Source organism: Dermacentor albipictus, chromosome 3 (assembly GCF_038994185.2).
Source record: "Dermacentor albipictus isolate Rhodes 1998 colony chromosome 3, USDA_Dalb.pri_finalv2, whole genome shotgun sequence".
In the NCBI taxonomy this organism is placed as follows: Eukaryota; Metazoa; Arthropoda; class Arachnida; order Ixodida; family Ixodidae; genus Dermacentor; species Dermacentor albipictus.
The window spans coordinates 6,561,387-6,587,370 of record NC_091823.1 but is presented as its reverse complement, the minus strand read 5'-3'; the positions used below and the strand labels follow the sequence as shown (position 1 = coordinate 6,587,370).

The following is a 25,984-nucleotide window of genomic DNA, read 5'->3' as shown; positions in this document are numbered from 1 at the left end:
ACGCATTTCTGGTTAACATAGCTGCCTTCTCTCTTTATTTTCTCCTCCTCCTCCTCCTCCTCCTCCTCCTCCTCCTCCTCCTAAAGTAGAGTAGTTGTAAGATCACGCCGTATATCATAGTGCGAATCAGTAACCAAATTACGGCCTAATTGGCTTACGGTTTTCTAGCCTAAGCTACAAAGTCACAGAATTTGCATCTCGCCGAAAGGGACTCGCCAATTTCGAGTCGTTTCTTGAATACCGTGTATAGAATACCTGGAGGTGTTTGAGTTGCTAGAAATTAGTTTTAAACTTTTTGACAAGCCATCAACTAAAATGTACATTTATGACTCTTGTGAAGATTTATCGAGTCATCTCATCGAGCAAATTCGTTCGCGCGCTTAGCCAGCAAGAGCCACTTGCGTTTTAGACATTTATTGTATGGTAAATTCTAAAGAAAACTGCCAGCAAAAAAAAAAGATGTTGTTTGTGTTGCTAGTCCTTTTCTCTACCATCCCAGTTTTGCTCATTGGCCAAGGTCCTCGGATAGCCGATATCTCTGTAGCCAAATTTCTAGTGTTATCGAAGTGAAGATCAAGAAACAACTGAAAACTTGTACGTAGCGGAGACGTCTTGCCTTCCGCACTACTTGTCCGATGAGTCCCGTCCAACCACCCTGAACCTTGTGGTCTCGGCGGCCGTAGACGGTCTCCTCCGCTGCCCTCAGCTCGTACTTGATGTGGAGCTCCCTGGCGAGGGCGTCCATCAAATCTTTGCAGAAGCCTTCATACCGATCGTTGCCAGTGCGTTCCAGCTCATCAATGGAGTCCCTCACCATCAGGTACGGCTTGTCCTGCGAGGAGTCACCACAGTGCGCTGTGCAATGTAGCCAGGCAAGTAAGCTCAGGCTGAAACAGGTTCCAGTTTCCTACGCACATAATGTCTCTGCATCGCGGTACTCTGGCTCCAGATTATCGGAGTGTACGTCGCATCACTACACACACTTTGATATTGTACAAGATGTGATCACAGTGTCCAGAGTGGTAACCTTAAGGAGAGGCTGGGGCATGGAGAATTCGTTCCAACGAAGGCCGTGAGGTCAGGCTCAGCGAGAGTTGTGTAATATCAAATTCTGGAGCTTTACGTGCCAAAACCACGATCTGCTTATGAAGCGCGCCATACTCCAGCCTGCGGCTCTGCACAGGGCAAAAGGTGACGGAGTAGAAGACAAAATAAAATGAGAGATGCGCACAGTTTAAGAAGTGCTTAAGTTTAGAGGCACAATCCTGCGGCATCGCTTATGGCACACCAGTCGGAAAGTGAACACCGCAATCCGAGAACCGCGTCAAGCTGTTAAATGAACGTGGCGTGACTGCTTCTGACACTTCTCGAAATAAATGGTTCCTTCCCCAATGGCAAAACACTTAAATTAGTCACTGCGACTGTGCAATGGGAATGTCGGCAATAGATCTGCAACGTCAAAACCCCTGGAAACGCTGCCACGACACCGCATACGATTGTAACGATGCTACTTTGATTTATTTATAGCTGATATAGCACGGAAGTGCGATCGGAAAAAAGGCGTCACTGCGAACAGGCTCAAAGGTGACGCCGTGTAAGTCTCGAAACGCAGTTGTCCGGCCCTTTGTCTCTACAGCGTTACTTCTTGTTACTTAGCTGGCGTATATCTGCGACAATGCATCAGTTGTTTTACTGTATGACGGCACCAGGGCACTACAAGGCTCCGCGTTACCAGCGCCATCATTTTGGAACCAGAGGGGAATGGAAAAAAAAGACTGCGGTGCTGGTTTCCCAGATTCAGACATATTATTTTCATTGGAAGCGGCAAAAGCTTATCCCAGATAGTTCTTTCTTAATGTTAAGAATGGGTTATAACATTTTGGTATTTAATGTAAGCAGCCATAATAATGAAGTAGCCTTACGTTGTACACACTAAGGCTTGGTTCCGAAATCACTAATACTTATAAGAGAGATGAAGCGGGAGCTACGAAAGTTGTCGAGTGAGTACAGTCACTCAGCAAAGAGAGTGAAGTGACACGGACCGCAGTGACTGTTACGATTCCTTATCAGATCGCTTATCAGAGGCCTGCTTTTCATATCTATGCTACAATTCAGACTACTTAATCAGCTAAGCTGTCACACATTCCAAACAGAGAGCATCGTGACACCGTGACACGCGGCTTCCTTTTTACACCACTTCACTGCTGCGACAACGCAACAGTTTCTCCATTCTCCACCGCCATCGCTATCGCTGAGGGAAACTCGCTCTGAATAACACAAATTACCTATTTGAGATACTGTAAAACAATTTTTAAAACCACGCAGTGGCTCACAGATGGATTCAACTCTGGCCGGGCAGCTTCGACGTTATTAACTCTTCCAGATTATTTCACTCTTTCGTAGGCATGGGCGAATATTAGAAGTTTCGAACTCGAATCGAATAATACACACTATCTATTTGTATTTTTATTCGAAAATGAACAATTAGGTATTTTTGAATATCGAAACACCAAATGTTTCGCAACATCTCACTGTTGAAGTCGGCTGCCTGTTCTCTGTCTGCTAAAGAAAGTGTCGCAAATTATGATAAGTGAGACGATGGCAAATGTTTTCGAAACAATGCAGAACCAAAATGGCTAATGTAAGCTTGGTTTTCGGTTTCCCGGTGGAAGCCTACATTGCGACAGGTGATCTTTGCTTGTAGTCTGTCATTTAACATTTCTCGCAATCTAGTCATGTAGCAGTTTGATGTTTTATGCTAGGACGAGTGCTGTTTTCGTTGCAGCGGGTCCTTTTCCGTGTATATACCACCCACAATCTCTTGAGCAACTTTTTCTTTTCTCCTTCCACATTTTCTTATGTTGTTTCTTTTTTTCAACAGGCGTTCATTAAGAGTTTTTCGAAAGCTAGTAAAACAGAAACCATGTATTCCTGAAGAGCTTGCTTGCAAACAGGCTCTAAGGATCTTGAGAAGCTATTCGTGTGGTTTCTTTTAATGACAATCAGTGATGTTGTCTATGAAACTGATTACAATTGCCCGCGATAGCTGTCTTTTGTTTCCCCTACAGTACAAGCATGGTACCGAATTATACTGAAGTAAATATTCCCGCTGTAAATATATGCGCCTGCATTTGGCTGTTCGATATTCGATTCAATCTACTATTTGATATTCGACTAGTATTCGTAAATGTTTATATTAGCCCGCCTATACTTCTTTAAGAAGGCTCTCTAGTGATTCCGCGACATTTTGTTCATTTCTTCCGTGTCGCCTATACTTCCACGTAGTTGAAATTTGCTCCATAAATGTCTTGTGATACATCCCTCGTCTCTGAAGTTCGAGCAAAATAAAAATTTGCTTTTTATTCGGCTATTGCTTTAGTATGTCCATGATCCCTGCCGCACACTTCAACTAACTAGGTTTGAATCACTTCTTGCGTATGCACCACTTTCGCCAGGTCTTTGTAACTACTCAGTACATGATGCAACTTTCTATTCTTACGAGTCTCACTCCATTCCAATTTTTAGTTCTCTTATAACAGCTTTCCTAGGCATCTTGGTGGGTCCACTTTAAGTTCAATACTTTCATGGGGAAAGTACCGGCTCATTCCATTAAGGTATTACTGTAGCCTAATGTTTATTTCAATTACATTAAATGTTTAAATAACATGGTGGGCGTTGTTTGAAGTTGTTACCTTTCAAAGAATCGTACAAAAAACAATGATTTTTATCGTGTAACCTGAATATCGTACACAAATCCCCTTCACATCACAGCCAAGTGTCATCCTAACCCGATGTTCAACAGAATTCAATGCGCATGTTCAGCCACCACTAAAGCGCGACTAGAAAACGCACGAACGAATTCGATCGGGCCGTTTGTAAGCTCAAAATGGCTTTTCCCAGTAAAATTGGAGAGGCCTCTAAAGAAAATGGCATCAAACACTCTCTCACCAGAACACTCTGTACCAGGTACACGCGGTCCTTATTGAGTTCCTCTGTAATGTTGACCAAAGGTTCGAGGGGCTTAACCACTGGTTCGAACGCCTTAGTGTCTGACCACTCTGCCACCTGAAAGAAAAGCAAATATAGGGTAGAAACGGAGCCACTAAAGCATTCATTGTTCAGATCTTGTTGTTGCAAAACTGACAGCATTCAACAAATCTGACGACATTCTACCATCCTCCCGCAAAATGTTTAATTAGGGCAAAGAAAGTATTGACACCACAAACACATCCTGGGTGATGCGAGATAAACTTGCTCACGTTTATAGTTGAGAACACGAAATTGATCTGAAAACATTATCTTTCCAATGTCAAGAGGTGTATACGTGGAGCTCCAGAAGTATATGAACGAACTAATGGCGCATTTCATCCAACCACCCTTTCCCACAGCTGCTCTGCTCTCGGAGGAACTGAGTTTTTTTACATGACCAGGACAACGCCACTTGTAAGCCGATCAAGCTTCGCTTAAAAAGGTCTACAATGGAACCAGAATGACGGGGCCAAGGGTCACCGTTTCTCGAATGCCTTAGGCTAACCCCAGAAAAAGTTACCATTAAATTACCTGAAAATCCGTCTCTATACTCGTCAAATAAAATAATTTGTCATCCCAGCTCCTTCTAGAAATATTGCACATGCAGTCTGCTACGCATGCCCTGAATAGAACGAAGGGCCTTCTCCCTGATATCTGTTCAAAGATGTTACGCCCAGTGCATTTATAACCGCTGTTTCTGCGCACTTCGTTTTGTCGTCAAGGCACTCGTAAGGGCACGGAAATGTCAACGTGTGTTTTATTTTGAATTGGCGAGTGTACATTTTCTTTTACTAACACTTTCTCTGCGCGCGCTTGTGCATATGCGCGCGTGTGTGCGCGTACGTATTTCATACATTTCGAGCAATTCATCAAAATATAAAAATGCTAAGGCAGTACAGGAAGTGCGATCTTAAGTGTGGAGATTAGTAGAAGATGATGTCTCACTTGACAAAATTTGCTTTCTTGCGTCCCCACATATATATGCGCTATGTAAATTTGCACCATGACTGTAAACAAGTTGGGGCGTATTGTTGAACAGTGACCGCGAGAGTTGATTTTTGCGGTTGCAACTCACCTTGAAAGCCTCATTCGTGGTGTTTAACTGAACAATGTGCACTTTGTAGTCAATTCTGCATCCGTCATTCGTGAAACGAATAGGACCAGTGAGACCTTGGAAGCTCCTCTGAAAGACAAAAGAAAAGGGGAAATAAGTCTATACGAACCCTGTAACTACAGGATGTCAAACGTGCCAAGTAAATGGCGCTTTCACATGTAAAAAAATGATTGTGTGGAAGTCGCATCAGAATGATTTCTCTTATAAATTCATCCATGATTTGGTGAACAGCGCCCTTGTATGCCAGCGGTGGGCTCCCAAGGTATTTATTCACTCGTGCTTTACGATCTTCTCCTCACATATCTCTTGCTTCATATCGCACTCAAGCCCCGCTGCACCTTTTCGTAAGCTTTGATTTCGCGGGTTCGATGACAATGGAAGCCGATGACTGATTATGATGACGACTGATGAGCAAAACAGCTTAAAGAGCAGGTTTGGCGGCAACAGCAAAATGGACTAAAATATGAGCGTTTGTTTGCATGACTTGGCATCACATTATTTCGCTGTGTAAAAATGTATTCTCGAAAGGCCGCCACTTGCTTCACGTTTCAGACGTGCAACTTATGATTGAAATGGCGGCCTGGCGTAAATGCAACATCACAGGGTTTCATACATACACTAGAGAGAACAGTGGCGCTAGTGCCTACGGGAGCTGCAGGCAGCTAGGGTAGTTCAGCCAGCGTGGGATTTGTGGGCAGCGCATCGGATTTGCCTAATCTTCGTCCTTCTGGCTTTCAATGTCTTCGTGACTTTAAGAAAGTACTGCGTTATGAATAATTAAATAAACATTATCAAAATTATCCGGCGGCAGGATTCGAACGCAGGACATCTAGAGCAGAAGCAAATGTTGAAACCATTACGCCATTACAAGTAGAATCACTGCAATCAGCAGCGATTATGCGTGTTTGCGCAATCTTGTTACGTTTTGCACTAAAATAAGAAAATATTGCTTTGAACTTTAGACCTATTTAGGCCCAGATAAAGCGTAATAAACGAAGCCACAACAACGTCTGAAGCCGCAAGCATGAAGATCACAGAAATTCATGTACTACCCGTCATTCTCATGGTGGTTGAACAATGGCAGTGCCAGAATGGCAGTGCCTGTCGATTTGCTTCCTTTTCTAGTTTTTTTTTCTTTTGTCGTTGGCCCTTACCCACCAGTACCAAGTAAAGCCCTTACCCACCAGTACGCAATTCTCCCTCCCCAGCGTAGGGTAGCAAACCGGACCTTTCCCCTTTCCTCTGTCGCTCTCTCTCTCTTTTGTAGCAACTGATTTCAACAACTGAAGAGAGATGTGAGTACGCTATATATATATATATATATATATATATATATATATATATATATATTAATGGATGAACCAAAATTCTACGCCCGGACTTCAACACCCACCCCTCGAAGATGCTTAGTGATGATCTCGCCGAGTTCCTGCGGAACCGACGGCCGCTCTCCACAGCCTTGGTGCGGCGCGTCCGACTGCGGCACCGCCTGGGCGCCTTCCTCGAGCAGCTCGGCTTCGAGCCGTGGAGGCTGGAGAACCGCCGACGGGCCCCCGTCTCTCCTGGTGGCCGCCGCCAGCGAATCGTCGTCCTCGTGGTCCTCAAAGATGTACGAATACCGGTGCGGCACCACGCTTCGCAGCTTCAGGCCCTTGTACGTCTCCACTATCAGAGACGCCGCATCTTGAATGAGCGCCTCTTCTAGCTGCGTGGAAATCGATACAAACAACTTCCAGCGATCGTGGCAAGAGAACCTTCCTCCTCGAAGGTCGCACGCTGAACCATGCACATTGTGACGGCTAGTAAACCGCATGCGTACGCTGCCGAACTTGGCAGACGTCAATAATTTAGAGAAAATTGCACAATATCTCAATGCATGGCAAGCAGGGGATTTCACCGGAGTCGGTTTCCAACGTCACACTAGGCCCTGCTTTTGAACGTGCCTCTTATAAACGCTGCGTAGTCTTCCGTTCGTTCTTTCGTCTGTTTGCACTTTTAACAACTTTAGGTATCTGGCGCTCGTACCCATGTTGCTCTATAGAGGTCACGTGCCTTGCGGCAACCCTCTCCCCCCCCCCCCTACTCTGGCATTCATAGTGTTACACAAACTACATCGACGTGACTCGAGTTAAAGTGAAGAGCACGCAAAGGCAGGCTAGAACGCTGCAACAAGCGAGGATGACCCGCACCGTGATTCTTTTCTCCCTGGGCTCCTGTGAGGGATCCATGGACGACTGCTGGGAGACGTCCTCGCTGACGAGCCGCAACGCAGTGATGTTCACTGCTGCAAACTCGGGAATCTTGTCGTAGGTGAGTTCGTTAACAACCTGAAATGAGGCGTGGTAGCACGTATACTGTCAGGCAAATGCTGTACTGTTCTCTTCGCTAGACGGCACAACAACGGCTGCTAAGACGGCGACAAAATTCGTTGAAATCGAAAGGCATAAAAATCGTCACGTTTGTCTTAACAGCTCACGCAGTAGGACATATGGTAGACAACATCCTGACCATAGCGCCTGTAGCAACTGCACATTATGTTCAATAAATGATTCGAGATAAAAGAAAAGGCCACCGAATAACCGAATAAGACACAAACAATAAAAATATCACCCGTCACTAAGAAGTGTAAATAAAGGCACAAAAGTAAGGGGATCTCAGAACTATACCATTACGTATGTCAAGGACAGCCTTTCCCACTCTATTCACAGTCAGAGATCATGCTATATGAGTCACGTGTGAAGGTGCAATCCAATAAGGATCGCAGATTACCATCCCATTTGCACGGTCGGGACCCTGAAATCTACGTCAGCAAAGCAAATAAAAAACGGAAACAAGAAGTAATGCAGTGAGCAGCACAGCATAAAAGACAGATACTATACTCACACAGTTGTTTTTGACTTAGAACACTTCTTTTGAAAAAGTCTACAAAATCGACTCGAATTCTGTAAGATGAATTATGCGCCCAGGTAGGCATCATTTGCCAGAACTATCAGTAATTCATTCACTAATCAAACTATTCACGTTAATTAGCTTTAGTTGCAAACCTTACGGCACATGTTTAGTATAAAAACTTCTAGCGAATCATCATAAAAGCCTAGTTACGTGTTTCTGCACTTCAATATGGCCAAGTAGACCGAGATAACTGGCGCCAAATTATTCGCCCCATTTTCCTGATCACGCACGCAAAAGAGCGAAGCGCTGCTGGCCGTCCAGCGCCTTTGTGACGTCTAGTGCGGCAAGCTACCGTCGCACTTGCCTCTTACCAGGCGCCGATGGGCGTCTCGCTGCGCGGCTCCCCATTGGACCCAGAGTCGCTTCAGCAGCAGGGACGACACCGACCGTTTTATTGCTGCATGTGTCCAAGATTCGTTTAACGTCGCCCTGTACTATGTCGCAAGAGGCTTGCAACGGAGGGCCACAAATGGCTGCCGGCCTCTGCTACATTATTAGTGGCAAATCATTTTTGCAGAATCCCGCAATGTGGAGGAAGTGTCATGAAAGGGGGAGGGGGGGGGGGAGACTTGTGGTTTTACGGTGGTTCAACAGCAACGGAACGAAAATAACGGTTGGTACAAATTGTTTTTAGTGGTTATGTAAACAATCATTATACATGGACACGCCATCATTACACTAAGCAAAGATGCAAGAAAAGTTAGCACTAAACCGCGTGATTTCAGTGACTTGTCTCGGTATAAAACATTCTGTATGTTGTGGACGTTAGCCAAGGATCGCGACTCAAAAGAACGATGGGGATGCCAAAAAGGTATTCGAATGCTTCCACACGAATCGGGTTGTTTCTGAGAATTAAGTCTAGCCAATACTTCGACAAAGTTGTTGGCATGCTAAGTCACTGCGATACAGAGAAAAAATTTGGAAGACGCTTAAGCTTCATCTTTAAGAGCGGGACCTGATAGCATTCAAAGATCCCTGACTGCTGCTGACGCTTCCCTGCAACTGCTGCTTATCTAAGCTTAACGTTCACCAGGAAACGCTGGCGGCGAACGCTATGCACGAAGGCGAGATTTTTGGTAGAAACGCGCCTGTTGCGTCGGCCGATCCCGGAGATAGTGCACAGCCGCGCCAAGAAAATTGCATAATTTTTCAGGTTTCTGTCATTGTTTCGCACTTTCAATATTTCCGTCTGAGATGATTGAACATAAAAGGCATGCGCTGTTCGTGTTTTATTTCACATTTGTTTGTGGGCTGTCCTAGCTTCTCGCTGGGACGGCCACCGGGGGCTGTCCTAGCTTCTCGCGGGTTAGGGACTGCCACCGCTGCGGCGCGAGACCCGAGCTGGGGCTGCTGATGAGAACGCCTAGGGACTCGCGATCAAGCGCTACTTGTGATCCCGCGTACGAGCTGCAATAAACCTGCGTTCAATGTATATATATATATAATATATATATATATATATATATATATATATATATATATATATATATATAATGAGAAGCCAACAAACACTGACACCAAGTACAACATAGGGGAAATTGCATGTGCTTAATAATTGAAATAAAGTAATGATAAATTAATGGAAATTAAAGTGGATGACTAGTGCACATAAATACCCAAGAAAGTGGATGGGGAAACGCCGCCGCGGTAGCTCAATTGGTAGAGCATCGCACGCGACATGCGAAGGTTGTGGGTTCGGTTCCCACCTGCGGCAAGTTGTTTTTTCATCCACTTTAATTTCCATTAATTTATCATTACTTTATTTCAATTATTAAGCACATGCAATTTCCCCTATGTTGTACTTGGTGTCAGTGTTTGTTGGCTTCTCATTATATGACTAATAATTATCGGGTCCCTCGGTTAACCCCCTTTCTTCTCGTTTATATATATATATATATATATATATATATATATATATATATATATATATATATATATATATATATATATATATATATAGTTCTCACGGGAACGCCGCCGCCGGCAGCCGACACCAGAGTTTCTGGTGTCGGCTGCCGGCGCCACACGGGGCCCTTCACGCTATCGCTCTTACAGTAAAGTTCTAACAGCATGTTCGGCTGGTCCTTTCGGAGCACTCTATACCACTCTCGCGAGCAGCGTTGCCTTCGACTGAGTAAAGGAGAGCGTGCGCCTTGCGTTTCGTTGGTTCCTTTCGAGCGCTCTCAGCCGCTCCGAGCCCTGACGCCAGGGTAGTCGTCGAGACTGAGAGCGTCTCCCGCCCCGTCGTCACAACACAGCATCGCTGGTGTTGGCGACGGTCCGCCGTAACCATATGCCACTGCATTCGGGATCAGCGCCTGGCTGGAGTCTCAACGGACGTCCCACCGGCTCCTAAGGCGTTGTTCCTCGAAGCAGCGCCTGGACTTTGGCTATAGGCGAAACCGGAAGTTTGCGGTAGTTACATGGCTCACGTCTTCGATTTCCCCCTCTGAGATCGAATCCCACGATCGGCTTGCCTGCTTGTCCTCTACCATTAGTGAACCCATTACCAATGGATACCATTAGTGAATCTGCGGCTTCGTTTTCGCCCTCATTATAATACAAAATAAAGAAGGGATGGCACAGCAGCGTGATTTAAGTGGACGCGAGCACGGGCACCACAACCCAACGCAGCTGTTTCTTAGGGTTCTTGGACTTGTGCAACCTCCAAGGCTCACGTTTCGCCCATTATGTGAGAAGTAACCTGAGCCGTGCGAAACCTCCAATCGAGAGTACCGGATTGACGAGGAAGAAATGGTAGTTCCGGCGACCCATGTAGATGTCTCGGACGTGGTCCACGATGATTCTGCGGGCCACGTCGAAGCGGCAGTCGAGCAGCACGTGCTTGCGGCTCTCGCGGTCCGTGGTCTCCAGCATGCGCAGGAAATCGTTGGCGTCGCTGCTGTTTGTGATGCGCTTAACGAAGCGCACCGTCACCGGATTACGGTACGTGTGACTCAGCAGCCGCTGCAGTTTCGAGGGACCTGCGCCAAGAGCAATCAATCACTTACTGCTGTGTTATCCTTCTCGCGCTTTTACAAGGCGCCGCGAACAAGGGCCGTTTGGTCACCGCCTGCAGGACTTGGTAAGAACAATTAGCTTTCCCACATTCCACTTCATCTTCAGCTGTCTCGCCTAATTTCTCGTGGACGCCAAAGGCGTTTTCCTTAAAATTTATTGTATCATCGTTCCCGCGGCGATTGCGCGCAGTAGCTCGCACACTATAGGGTAGGTTACACCGCCGGTGCCAGAAGGAGCGCCGACTGCACCATCCAGCATTCGGTGGTATGGCCGAACGCCCAAGCTCCTCGTGTCTCTTCCGTTATTATTACTATTGCACGCACCTTATGCAAAACGGCTGGCCTATTTATCGGTGATGGCTATTCCTTTACAAACAGTTTTAAGGAGGTGTGTTATTACAGGCGCGTTTGTGTTATATAGCGTACAATATTCAAAGTAAGCAATATACAGGAAGAAATGGCAATGCGTTAATCGCCATGCCTTTCTATAGCGCCTTCCTGAGTCATTTTCGTCTCCTTTTTTTGCCGCGAACTGCACGAGTGACGAGTGCTGAGTTTCCGTATTGCTGTTCGGCGGATAGCCCTTCGTCTGAGTGGTGCGCAAGCGAGCCAAGCGTCACAGCGGTGTATACACGGGCGGAGGCGAAACAGCCAAGTTTTTTAGTCATTCAGCAAAACCTCGCGACAGTAGTTATTAAAATACTGCGTTATTGAGTGCGCTTAAGATGACGAATATTTCAATGAAACGCCCAGCTCTCGTTAGCTATACACGCGCTTGCACTTTATCGACAGATCTTGACTGCGTAAACCTGTGATGCCGTCTTTATAAACGCCCATGCGTTGCTCACAAAAGAATGGGCGGTTTCACCCAAAGGGCGATGCATGGACAGAGGTAGCAAGGTTTAGCATTGCGCTTGGACTCCTCGGACGGTGTCCGAACATTACGTTGGCGTGACGCAGCGCACAAAGCAACTCCTGCTGGCTAGAAGGAACAGCGCCTTGGCAGCTACCAGGCGTCTCACAACGCTGGCGTCACGAGCCGTGTCACCGGTGGCGCTGGAGGCGTCTTACCTCGACAGTGCCCGAGCTGAGGCGGACAAGAAACCGCCGACGTTATGCCGGCGCCCAGCAGTGACCTTACTGACTGTTCCGCTCACAGCAGTGCGCAGCAGCAGCGCAGCAGGAACGCTAGTGCGCCGCTATTGATGGTGTGCGCACAGCGTTCATGCGAGCAACTGAAGGCATAGAGTTTCCTACAAAAATTACTCTTGTAGGAAACCCTATGCCTGAACGCGCACAGCGACACCGATTCGATTGAGCATAGCGTTGACGGTGCGTCGACTTCGCTTTGCTGTTTTAGCAGCCCAATGCACTCCTCTCCGGAGATTCTAAGCCCTCCGCTTCCGAGCCACGCGCGAGCGGTCGAGCGCAACAGCACGACAGCTACGGCACCGACGATGTTTTTGTGCCGCGTTCGTATAATTGGTAATCAAACCAGTTGGAAGACAGCACTGTGTATGTCTCTCTCCCTTACGTGTCTCATTTTACGCGATCTTATTCGATGATAATGAATAAGGGACTATTACAGCCTGAACTTCCGTTCCACACTGGCCAGCTGCATCAGGCACATATTGTAACACTGTGGTAGTAGAGTCTTTTTATGGTTGCCGCCTATCATCACGCGCCTTACAGGCATGCGTTTTGACTATACACGCAATGATACAATAGTAGCGAAAGACCAGAGCTGTCGGCGGCGTCAAAGAGTGCGGCAGTACCATTCTCCGAGTCGTAGACGTAGATGAACCCGGGCCATTGCATGTGATCGACCATCTCTGAGACGGCCGGCAAATAGTCGGGAAGCAGCGAGACGCCCAGGGAGTCAGCCGACGGCAGGTTCAGGTTTCCGCCCACGTTGACGCTGCAGTGCTCCTGGTACGAGGTGGCCACGTACGGCACGTTCGTGTTCTTGAACAAGGACTGCAGCGCCAGCGACGAGTGGGACGTGCTCGACACCACCACTGTCGTCACGTTGGTGCGCAGCTGCTCGCACACTGCGTCGATGACAACGGGCAAAGAAGATTAAAAGGCAAAAAAAACATGGCTGTGATGCACGGCTTTTGGGTAATGTTTCGGAACTGTAACGCCAAACGAAAGACGAAGAAGTATTTTAATGATTGGAAAATGTAGAGAGGTCGGCCGGATAGTGGAGCATCTGGCCTGCTACTCTACGTAAGGGAAGGGGAAGAGGGGAAGAAAAAGGGTCACAATGAGGGATGATAATGGGAGGAACGAGGTGAATGACACATTACACGACTGGTATCACAGGCGTGAGTCCAGGCTCGTGTCACCTAGGAAACGTGAAAGTGCACGCATTGTCTCTGTCGTCTGCCAACTCTGTGGCCACGCGCCTAGCAAGAGGTCCTCCGACAGTGGCCTGCAACTGAGCAGATCGCACACGCAAGTGCGATTTGCAACGCTCTAATACTGCTCAGGTGCTGCGTCCAGCCAGGAAAGAGATGCTCTCCTTGCGACGGCGGGCACAAAACACTTTGCCGAGGCAGCATTAGAGTAAAATGCGTCGTATAAGGAATATTAAGTTGCCGCGCACAATATTGTCGGTTGACCATTGAGATTGCTTATAGGCTTCAAGAATGTTTGTCTCCCACCACAAAATATTTACTCAAATTAATATTTCTAGATCACAAGCTGGTGCGTATAATAAGTTATCTAAAATATATTGATCTGGAGGGCCTTAATGCGCATCTTGGGTCATGACATCGTCAAAAAGTGACTTTTTCCTGATTCGGAAGTGACTCTCTGGAAAAGTACTTGATTTCATAGTCTAAGATTATTTTTATCATAAACTACATTAACGGCAAAAATAGTAAAAAAAAATATTGTCACTGAAACGTTAACGATGTCTATGCAAGAAGTTTCTGACAACGCACAGTCTTCCTTTTTAGTGGCACGAACGTAGAGGGGCCCTCTTGGTTCTTGCGCAGCACTTCCGGTTCACCTCCTGAGACGACCGGGGTCGAAATTCCAAACAAATCAGAAAACAAAAACAGAAAAAGATAGTACAGTATAAAATTCATGGGGTTCATTGTAGATATGATATTAGAGCATTTTTGTTACAAGTTGAGTTACTGAAGTGTCTGGATTAATTAGAATTAATTAGAAATCACTGATCGCCGCACACCAAAGCACAGAATCGTAGACTTTAGAGACCCGCCACGTGAGCACGATTTTGGCGAAATTCCTGGAAACCTGGAAGTAGGAAGCATTAGTAATTACGTCACTTTTGACGTCATACACAAGAAGGTGGCATTATATTTAACTGCCTAATAAATGGAAAACAGTTGCCTGGCGTAGACTGAACATCTGCCCAGCAGAGCGGATGTGACATCACCCCCTACTCTCTCGGTTCTCCTCTCCCAGCGCGCACCTGCTCTCTCGCTCGCAACAGCTGCCCACTCGCGCTCGTTACATGCTCTGACGTCAGCCCTGGAGAGGGCGCGTAAGTTGCGCTTCGTGCGGAGCTCGCTAGGGGGCTACGACCCACCAGGTGGCGCACGCTGCGTTTCCTCCTCGCCTTCGCTCGCTCGACGCCCGCGTATCGTGCCAGGGGAAAGACGTTCGCTCACTTAACCTAAAGGCCACCAACGCCGAGGTGCCACTACGAGACACCTAAGTCAAAGATTAGGGTCGCCTACATTTTTTACTCAGCCAAGTAAACAGGGCAAAACTGATAAATGCGGTCGCCTATGACGTCCCATTAAAGGTCCACGACAGTAGATAAGTAGGATATAAAATAAGATTTGTCATTCTTCCTAGTTTTAACCTTGATTTCTAAAAAAAAACTACTCACTACCATAAATTTTTTTTCGAGAAAAATACTTTCATACAATCATCATCTAGCCCATTTATTTAAGAGAATCGGCGATGGTGACTTTTGGCGTCTGGGCGTTTCTTTGGAATGACCTAGCTGCCGCACTAACGAATACTAATCGCCTCGTCAAAACGTTGTCTCCGGCGACATTCCTTGATATACTACTGCCGATTACCTAAAGCTCCATAAGTTAGAACCCTAGCTAAAGCTAATCCCCTTTCCCCATCCCCTCCCCCCTAAAAAAGTTCCCAGTCCCTTTACTCCGCTTTATTTTAACAGGATATTGATGCTCTTGCAATTCTATATTTTAGCAAAATTTCCATGATATTCGAAACGGTCTTTGTTGGCTAGTGCAATGGCACCGAACACATGTAAGTCAAACGGAGCGCGCTAAGGGAAACGGCTTGAACAACAATGACGCGGTCGATATGTCTCCATGGTGACCGGCCAGCTGGACGCGGGAGTAAGCAAAGAGAGCGGCGATACGTGCTCGACTTTTACGTGACGAGTGAGCGCGGCCCTGTTGACGCCACGCCCACCCTTTGCTCTCCATCCAGTCGCGTGGCAACGAACGTGTGTAGCGAGCCAACAAAGTGAGAGTTAAAAAAATGCGCTTCACAACGCTCAGCTGGCCGTCACATGGGATTGTTGTCAAGCAACAAAAGCGCGATGTAGCCGGCGAAAATGTGTTACGAATGACAAAAATGGTGATTGCGCCAATGACCACGCAGGTTTGATTTCTACAAAGAGTAGTCTCGAAGATATTATTCTCGGTAAATAAGAAAAGTGAATATTTATTAGGGCATGAGACTTAGTTACACCACACAAGAGTGCTATTCTGCCTTGGGAAATGGAGAAAACGTAGTTATGGAGAGGTGGTGATGATGTCAGATGACATGGCGCGTATAAAAGCAGGCGCATGATAACAATTTCACGCCCACGAGTCTGGAAGTGCTATTTCATTGACGGAAGCCAGCACGAAAGCAAAAGCTGTAATAGATGTCTTTAAGTAATTAAATGGTAAAGGCGTCACTTCGTTGCGTTAAGTGGCAGCAGCCTTCCAATGCTAATTGAGGCACGAGTCACAGGTGCCTACAGAAAACACTAGATGCACACAAAAAAGCATATACACGAGTAGTAACCGGATCACAGCTTACAGAGATCCCAGCTAATTGTCAAGCTTCGAAATCTTAAGAAAAACGCTAATTTGGTTGCAATGTTCACGAGGAGAGCTAATTATCTAGGAATTTGGGTTCTGTGGTTTTACGGTGCCAAAAGCACGAATTTATTATGAGGCACGCCGTAGTGGGAGACTCCAGACTAATTTTGACCACCTGGGCATCCTTAACGCGCCCCCAATTCGTGGGGCATGGGAGCATTCCGCCCCCCTTCAAAATGCGACCGTCGTGGCCGAGCTTTGATCCCGCGACCTCGTGCTTAGCAGCGCAATACCATAGCCGCTAGCCACCCCGGCGGGTTTATCCAAGAGCATGAAACTTGCGTTTACACAAGTTGAAAGTCTGGAATGGAAGATCTTTATGTTTTTTTCTGCTGGTAGAGGTTGCTGCCTACTCCCTAACAAATAACGGAAACTTTCTACATGACATAACGTGATACTGGTAAGAAATGAATACGGCAATATCAGCTGGATCGCATTGATTCCGTAAAACAAGGCGGCACCGGGGTAAACAGGCATTTTCAAATGTCGAATGCATCCCAGTGGCTTAACTTCAGGAGTTCCTGTGTCTCATTTTATGCTTCCAATGTATCGAAATGAAGAATATACTTCGTCGCCGCTTGACACCCAAGACTACACAGACTTATACGTGGAGACAGGTGGTTTTCCCCCCGCTCTAGACTCATCAACAACAATTCTTTTCTTTAGTTGCGGCTGGCATTGTGTCAAAAACATGTGCTCTCGTTTACAGTTTTACGGGCATCAAAGTTGTAGTCTCAAATGCTAACGCACTACGTTTGTCTGATTAACCTTGTTGGACCTAAATTAATTCAATTTGGCAAGAATTACAGAAAGCGTGCATGCATGCATGTCCGCGCTTACTATAGTATACAGTCTACTGCTGCGCGCTGTAACTAGGATAAACGGTTTCGAGTTTTGCAATATCCCATGAAATCCTGTAGAGCAGAATTACAGTGAAGCCGCGTTTGCGGGCAAAAGAGAGGCTTCACTTTAACCATCAGCATACAGAGCACTCAAGGAAACGTTCGCAGGTTTTAATTTGCACTTGACACTTAGCACAGTTTGAAGAAATGCAATAGCAGCTGCGATGTCAGGCTTTTGAGCACTTACGTGTTCTGCTGGTGGAGAAAAGGTCGGTGTCTTCCAGTGTGGCGAAGTTTGTCTTCACCTTGAATTTTATCTCCTGAGCAACGTTGCTGTTGCTGTAGTTGTACATTACTCCTTCATATGCGGACTGTACTATGTTTAAGTCGGGCTTAAGTATAACACCTGAAAAATAAGAGTAACGCCACATCAACCCTAATTCCATGTTTCAACAGTTTTATTCTCTCTCCATTCATCACTCACAGTGCCCCATCTTTGTGCTATATCGTGCGCTTCGCTAACTCCTCTTGTCTTGTCTAACTTGTCTCTTACAGTCGGTAGCCGTTGTGCCCTCTTGGTGGCAGTTGCCAGCTACCCATGCAAACCTAACATTATTAGCAATAAAGCGAAGCCATTTTCTGCCCAAAACCTTAGTGATTATAACAGTCATAACCGAGAATGCGAACGAGGAATACTGACATTAAAAGTTCGCAATTGTTGTAACTTATAATTGCACTTTTATATTTTGTAGTGGTAAAGGCCGTGACAGTAACCTATTTTAGTGTGTTTATGGTATAGAACATAAAGTTTATCAGGCACAATTAGGCACGAGACATGATTAAATATAGACATAATTATTTATTAATTTAATTTGGCGCGAGGAACACACGTGTTGAGAATTGCTTTTATGATAAGCCCTGCACTTTCTTTCTGCGTTCTGCTTAGATGCAAGCACAATTTTACATGATGCGCGTGTATGTATTGGTACTATTTCAAGCAAGGGGTTTTAAATACCTACAATTCGAAAAATTACATGCGGTACCTCATTCGTTTGTGCGTATACCATGGCCAGTATCCACAGGTTATGTTATGTGTGACTGCTAAAAAATGAGCGTACAGTTTAGAGACTGGGCATTTGCAACTGAACGTATGTAGCTAATGTTAATTGCGTATGGTAGATACTAATTAAGGTGAACATAATTACTAAAACACGAAATGTCTACCGTCACTGCATATTTTGTATACATTGCCAAACTCAACGTGAAATATAAATAGATTCACCTAGAGCTGATACGATAGTCATTAAGCCTATTTAAAGATGTTTCGCGTTGCGCACGTTGTTAGAAACAGAGAGCACTGCTAACTGAGCTGGTGAACTGGTGGTGTCTAAGCAAATGGGCGTGGCTAGCAGTCGCAAGCAGTGCGTACGCCAACTTGTGCAGTAAAGCGCGGATAATCATCGCGGTGACAACCGCGTGCTTCCTGTGTTTTCAAGGGTACACGTTATCACACAATGTTATTGCCGTCATCCTCGTAAATTGTATATGGGTGAACACTCGGATGCATCAGATGATAGACATCGCAGTTAACAAGCCAGTGTATTGCCACCTCTTGAGGACATCGCGGTTGAAAGTCTAGAGCCAGAAAACAGTAACGGTTCTTCCTATAAAAGTACTAACGTGGCAGGTACAATAATTAAATGGCGTTAACAGGCTCTGAGCTTTACAAACCATGGGTCTCTTCATAACCTTAACTGCGCCAAACGAAGCGCCACAGAAGGAGGGTGCAAAACTGCGAGGCGTACCTATTTTCACAGCTCCGGCAATGCGGACCGATTGTAAGCCAAGGAGGATGGTGACGGAGACGAGCAGCCCCTCCATGCCGGCGCTTCTCGACGCGTGAGTGGCGCCTGGCCTCCCTGAGTTCACGCGCAGGCTATCTGCACAGCGGGCGGCCGCCGCTCTCCCGTGCACTTCACTGCTCTTCCATATAGGGCACGATCGGAAAGTCTAATGCGAAAGAATATTTGCGCTCCGAGAAACAATGGGCGCACGTTACACCACTGTTTCGGACGAAAATACACGTAGACACGGGAAGGCTTGGTACATCGACAAGGATCCGGAGCAGGATGCCCCTGAGGAAACTGGCGAATGGATGTGGATGCGGATCCCTAGACAGAGAGCATCGATCCCTTCTGCGGGCTGGGACGACGTGAAGGCGCGAGGTGGGTGACGTCACATATGGCGGGAGGCAGGCGTGGCGCCGCCCTATCGATCGATCTTGGTATTAACGTTGTTCGACCAGAAGAGTGCACACCGCCAGGCCTGACACGAACTGGCAGAGGGCGCTGTTGGACGGATCAGTTGTTGCCAGGCTAAGCCAGTGGCATGGTTACGATGGGAATGTCGTGCGCGCTAGTTGGAGCGGGCGAGGCACGTTGGGAAACTGGATACGGTCGGGCGTGCGCCGCTCAAATGGGATTGAAAAGTAGCACGAGTGTGGCAACTGATTGTTCTTGTTCCTAGTCCTTCATATCGGCAGCCCGCCCACTGGAACTAGGGCATAAATGGGCGCGTGGCGTGTATATGTGGCAACATATACACGCCACGTGAATGGAAACTTCACCGCTGTGTTTTCCTTTCCAGTGGCACCGGAGCGACGCACTGCTCTTGAGCATAGTGCAGCCGCACATCTGAATGACAGCACAAGGGAGTCTACGAATGACGCGCCACACAATCATCGTTCTTCTTGTCTGCGAACACTTACTAGAGGCAGTTATACCATAGCTTCCGACTAAGTACACTGGTTTGCTTCACGAGACGCGGTTGTCACGTACTGTTTCGTGCTGACGAGACCTGCTTCTGCCTCCTGTTTCTATGCATGTCTTGGAACACTGCTAAATTAAGACTTTGAAATGAAAAATCAGAAGCTCGAATGCATATATATATTTGCGCGCGCAAGCATAGACTTCTCTGAATGAGTCCTTATACAGGGCACTGATTCTAAAGACACAGTACTGTTTGCTGCAAAGGCCATGATGCAAACGAAACATTTCTAGGACACGTCGTTGTTCTCACCTTTTCCCAAGTCACCAGATGATTTTAGCTTACCAATGATCATGCGTTACAAACACAAAAACGTTTATTCAATATCTTGCGTCTGATGCCTCCCCTATTTTAATCATACGTGCGTTCTGTCCACACATCATGCCCGGTTCAGTACTTACTTTGTGCCACCCTTGGGGCACAATGACAATGAAAATGAGATGACAATGCAGCTACGTTCTCTTCAGCCTATGTTCTTCTTCCGTCTTTATACATATATTAGACATATTTATATAAAATATTAAAATAGCGAGTTGTAAATAACTATGGAAACACCTGTGACATATAGCGAGACATGGTTGACCAACTTAAGCATCGTGCGTAAAAAGGCACCATGCTCGAGCCATCCTTTCTGCGTAATAGCTTAGTGGATGCCTCTCGGAAAAATTTGGAAAGAGGTAGTGAGACTGAAGCACATCTCTTTCAACTTTATTATAACAATGTTGACACAGAAAAAAGAACATTCAACTGCATTACTTTGACAACAATGCGCAGAACATAGCTTTTTACTTAAACACACACGCCATAGTAAAACTGTCCCTGAAGTTTGATGTTGTTGATGAACTCCACCCCTTTTGGTCAAAGTTATCCAATCAAGCACCACATTGAATCAACACATGAGGTATTAGTAATCCATGAATTCGAGAAAAAAAATTACATAAATTCATCGTTCACCAGTGGGAGCTTTTATAAGAGCGACAATTCTGAGCAGCTATTTAGAATAGATTACGGCCGCCAAAGACAACCACATCATTTTTGTAAGGAATGATAACTAGCAGTGATACATTTTAATAGCAAGACATGAATTGGAATTACCATATATTTGGCTGTTCACCTATTTTTGAAAGCCCGCGGTGGTTATGGATCGTCAAGAAGTTCTCACGAGCTATGCATTTCTAGTTGCATTCATGTACTGGAGCGATGTGTAGCCGCCGCTGATAGTTGTAGCCGCAGGGCGGCCATATTGTTCTGCTCGCTGCAGCGTGAGTGAACAGTTCATGAAGCGGCATGCACTTAATGTTTGCAATACAATTTACTTTACCGTCCTATAGAGCGGCGAAAATATGGCAGCGGGTCAGTTTGCAAATGCGGAAGCACAAAACACACACCGACGGAGACGAGACAAGGACGAGCGCTCAACGGCCGACGACATTATTGTGAATGATTCTCGAATATATACGGGCTGTCCGAGCCAGGGGTTATCATCTACGCATGCGTAAATATGCAAGCTTTTTGTCTGAAAGCATGGTGGAAGCCATGCTGACACATCCCTTCCCAAGTCTAGAAATCCGGTCAGGTTCTGGGATTTCTCGTGTCACACGCGCATTACTGTCCTTAGTAACAGCAGCGTTTTCAAGATCAGGTGAATAGCCCTTGCAAGTCATACAATGACTGGCTTGCAAAGACTGTTCGCCCTACCTTGAAAATATATCCATTATTAGGAAGAGTAATACGCATGTGACACAAGAAATCCCAGAACCTGAACGGATTTCTAGACTTGGGAAGGGATGTGTCAGCATGGCATCCACCACGCTTTCACACAAAGAGCTTGCATATTTACGCATGCGTAGATGATAACCCCTGGCTCGGAGAGCACGTATATATTCGTGAATCATTCACCACAATGTCGTCGGCCGTTCAGCGCTCGTCCTTGTCGTCTGGTCTCCGTCCGCGTCCTTCTTTGCGCTGCGCCGCCTTTTCAAATGTGTACCAACACGCCCAATTCGCCAAATCAATGAATCAGTTCCGCGTAAATTCACAATTGAAGAAAGTTTCATGTGAGGGAACAATTGTCACCCACCCGAGAGGCAATGGTCCCAGGTTGGATCTTAGAACCAGGGCAAAATGCTAAACCACACTTCCTTCGTTCTGGGAAACTTACATGTGCTTCCTTTGTAGCCTAGTGCTAGGCTGCCGGGCGGGTGCACATTTTGTCCTTTCATGAGTGAAAATGCGGCAACAACGGTGTTTAGGTATATTTAGAGCACACTAATATGACATCACACTTGCGATGAAGCAAAGCCCGCTCTACAGCTGAGTATGTATTCGCTTGGGGGGCATGCAGCGTGTGTATGAAATGTTAAAAATGCAAGCAAGCTGTTATATCAGAATCTACTGATTCATTCCATTTAGTTGCGTCCTGTCCTTAAAAAGCAACCTTAAGCGAAATGTAATCTTGCGTGAGAAAACGACAATTACTCAAGGAGAATGCTTGAAGCGGCGATAAACAACTTCGCGCGCACGGTTCACCAAACTTTGATGACAAGAAATCATATGCAACTGGATGCGTTGGCTAAAATGATTTTAGCTGAGGTAATTAGGCATAACAGTTTTTAGGCGCTGATTGATTGATGTACAGATGTCATCTCAAAGAAGCGCAGGGACTACGAGTAATGACAGCGCAAGAAGGTGCAAGGAGACTTAAGAATACGGGGCGACCTCTACGAAATGAAAATAATTCATCTTAAACTTACGTACATTTCAAATGAGAGTAAGCGCTGCTTCCCCGTTCATCGGCCGCGTTGCGCCTTTTCGCGCTTTTAGGACCATTCATGTACACCAGCTCTCCAAGTTCGCCATATCTTTAAGAGATTAGGCGGGACGTCGTAGTGGAGAACTCGGATTGACCACAAAGGGTCCTCACCTAGCTGCACATAAATGGCGCACCCGCGAATGTGTTTGCGTTTCACCGCCCCGGAATGCAGGTGTCGCGAGGCGGGAACAAGCCTGAGGCATCGTGGTAGCAGGACGCGCACGAGACACCGCGGTAGCTGGTGCGCACCCAACTGCAATCGTACATGAGCTGCAGGAGAAGTGCCAACGAACGCCCTACGTATCGTTGGCGTAAAACGGCACTTTGCTGATGAAACTTATAACCCGGAACTGCGCCATGTGTTAACGAGCTCAGGTGAGCCGCTTGCCATGGAAACCATGTCACAACGTGTCGCGGAAATGTCTACACATTCCACAATAACAAGGGCCACACACACGCGTCAACAGTGCTGAATGTTGGAGAGCTTTTGTATGACGCGCCTCACAGCTCGCACATTCAAGGAAAAGGAAACGGCTGCTGGTGAGCGCTGCGCAAGAGCGATAGTTGTGGCGATTCCAGACCACTTGCGAACACGTGCTGCTGCGCGCCGTGCAACAAAGCTCCCGACCAGCGAATCGTCGCCGCCGCTACGAGGAATCGAAAACGGGCAAACAGTGGCAGTGACATGCGAAATTACTACTGGCAAACGTCACAACAGGTAACTGCATTTATATGGTGACATTCTAAACCTATCCACGCCCACTAGGGGTTCTTCAACGTAGGCCACGTGGGCAGTAATTAACAATTATACATGATGATATATGTAATAGTGTTTATAACGTTTAATTAATGTAGACGGTGTGGGAGATTTCAGAACAGCCAAAGAACTCGTCATGTTGACTTAGGCATTCTTCGGAACAACACATACCATTACATACGAAACTTTTTTCGACAGCACTTTTCCATAGGTTTGCTGGATCATCGTGTGGCTGCCTCACATAAAACATTTAACGATGCGCCAGCAATTTCAAGGAAAAGCAACGAAACCAACAAGCCAATGTTTGCTATGCGCATGGCTTCCTAGCGAAAAATAAACTTCTTTAGGACCCAAATACTCTGTCCATATTATTTGTGTAGTATATGCAGATACCTGGAGGTAAATGAATTCGTCATCAGACCTACTGAATAAGTAAAATACAGTACAAAAAAGCAAGCGCACGAACTTCATTTCATTTTCATTTGCTGCGTTATTTCCTCTCGAGTAGCTTGCGTATAACATTGTAATTGCCTTATTTCAGAAAATCATACAAGTAAACCTGTTCCGAAGGCAAGGAAACCGGTGAAACCACAGGGATGTGCAAGTATGTACACGGGTGCTTATGGTACAGTCAAAGCAGCAAAGTTTTGAGTGGATTTAGGCAGTGAATATTGCAAGACGACGAAGCCCTCAGCTAGGCTGGTCTGAATGCATTTCTGCGATTTGGAGCTGATGTGTCCGCTTCGCAGGACAAAGCTCCGTCCGATCTTACGTGACAGAGAGCAAGGCGGCGTGATATGATAAGATGACTAGCGTGCACGATGATGGTTCTTTGCTTCTTTCGACCTGTAATGGTTAAGAGGAAGCTTTAGCTCGGGCCCAACTCCGACGCGGCCTATTCAAATACATGTAAAATTCATAAACACTTTCCGAGATTGCCCCTGGACCAATTTCAATGAAATTTGTTGCCTCTCAGAAAGAAAGTTAAATTCTAGTGACTGTTGGAAGCGGAATTTCGAATTAGGGCCTGCATTTTTATAAAAGAATTCTCGAAAATTCGAAAGTTCAAAAAAAGATAGAAGCACGAAGTTCACTAATTAATAGCTCTGCATCAAGAACAGATATCGGGGTTCTGTAAACGGCATCCATTAGATCATTCAAAGCGAACAAATTCGATATGCCAATTTATATCTTACGGGAATGTGTTACGTTGTGTACAAGGGTTCTGCAAAACCTGCATTTACATATTATTAAGTTCCTTTCAGATCCATCTGTAACATATCAATTTTGCCCACTTTAGATGTGCTATTATATACAATTCACAGAATTGTGATAACTTTTTTTCATTGCTGAGTTACACAGTTGTAAACCTGATAGTTTTTTTTTTGATGACTTGCGATTTTCGCCAATTTTTTGCAAACATTTGACGACCTAAATAAGAAATTCGAAACAAACAGTCGCTAGATCATAAGTATTTATTTTAAGCGCAACAAACATCGTCAGATTTCGTGCAGTGGTAGCTAAGAAAAACGATTCTCCTTTTACATGTATTTAGATAGCAGCATCCGAGCTAACGCTTCCACTTAAACTTCAGGGTTCGACAATGCCACCGAACAACTACAAATTTATGCAGGGCACCTGTTCGTATTATTGCAACTTAAATTGGGCCCAATATGGTCCAATCATCTATTTAAATTGGACATTTCGTTTCTGCCACTTTGTGGAAAGCAGGGTAACAATCATATCCATCAGTGTTGTCTGTCTTATTCTAAAACTTGGGTTTTTAACACACTATACTTTGGGAGCTCTTGAATGTAGCAGTATTTTTTTGCTATTCGGAAAGGCCCACATGTTCATTTCTGCGGGCTTTGAATATGGGCTGCAGAATCAACAAAGTTTTTCAAGTAAACATGTGGATTTCAGAAATAATGCTGTAAAATTTTGGGCGTAACAAATGAATGAAAGGCAACCAGGCAAGTTCCTTAAAGAGCGATTCCAATAAACACTACGAGTTTGTTGAGTGCCTCTTCTGTTTTGATGCGCTATAGACCGAGCAACCAATAGTTATTTACATTACTAAGAGCTATGCGGATTGTATACGAACACAGGTGGCATGTAAAATGAAGTCGCGATTTGAGCAAAGGTGACAAAGCATGTGCAACGCTTCAGGCTTGCTATGGATGAAGGTCGACGAAGGTCCTTAGGCGATCGTCTTTAGCGGTGGGCCCGTCTCCTGCGCAGATCGTTCGGACTTGGGCCGAGCAGCCTGGAAATGAAGCAATGTCCGCAGTCACGAGAATCCAAGGGTCTTTCGACGCCGGAATGTTGCAATCTTTAAAATTAGAAAATGTGAAATCCGGTGTTCTTATATGCTTGTGGGCTAATTACGGGACTAACAGAGAATTACACAATACTAGTTTTCGGCCTATTTTCAGACACTAAATGATTCGCGTAGTAGGTTTCCTCGGTGTATTTTGGGAGCTAAATGTGGAGTTAACATTTAATAAAAACAGAAGGAAATACT

The 25,984-nt window shown here is 45.8% G+C and overlaps 2 protein-coding genes across 5 annotated transcripts in view; both read right to left on the bottom strand.

Annotated features, from left to right (window-relative positions):
• LOC135920204 (glutamate receptor 1-like) overlaps positions 1–19,272 on the bottom strand; it is a 33,550-nt gene extending 14,278 nt beyond the window's left edge. Inside the window, exons 1-9 of the mRNA XM_065454367.2 lie at positions 18,871–19,272; positions 17,313–17,471; positions 12,891–13,166; positions 10,832–11,079; positions 7,333–7,470; positions 6,537–6,848; positions 5,105–5,212; positions 3,949–4,065; positions 617–832 (exon numbers count right to left, since the gene is read on the bottom strand). Coding sequence (XP_065310439.2) covers positions 617–832; positions 3,949–4,065; positions 5,105–5,212; positions 6,537–6,848; positions 7,333–7,470; positions 10,832–11,079; positions 12,891–13,166; positions 17,313–17,471; positions 18,871–18,946 — 1,650 coding nt within the window. The 5' untranslated portion in view covers positions 18,947–19,272. The remainder of the gene's footprint in view (positions 1–616; positions 833–3,948; positions 4,066–5,104; positions 5,213–6,536; positions 6,849–7,332; positions 7,471–10,831; positions 11,080–12,890; positions 13,167–17,312; positions 17,472–18,870) is intronic.
• Positions 19,273–20,572: 1,300 nt separating this feature from the next.
• LOC139057194 (glutamate receptor 1-like) overlaps positions 20,573–25,984 on the bottom strand; it is a 235,920-nt gene continuing 230,508 nt past the window's right edge. For all 4 annotated transcript variants that reach the window (XM_070535006.1, XM_070535005.1, XM_070535004.1 and 1 more), the window contains exon 15: positions 20,573–25,726. In XM_070535006.1, coding sequence (XP_070391107.1) covers positions 25,661–25,726 — 66 coding nt within the window. In that variant the 3' untranslated portion in view covers positions 20,573–25,660. The remainder of the gene's footprint in view (positions 25,727–25,984) is intronic.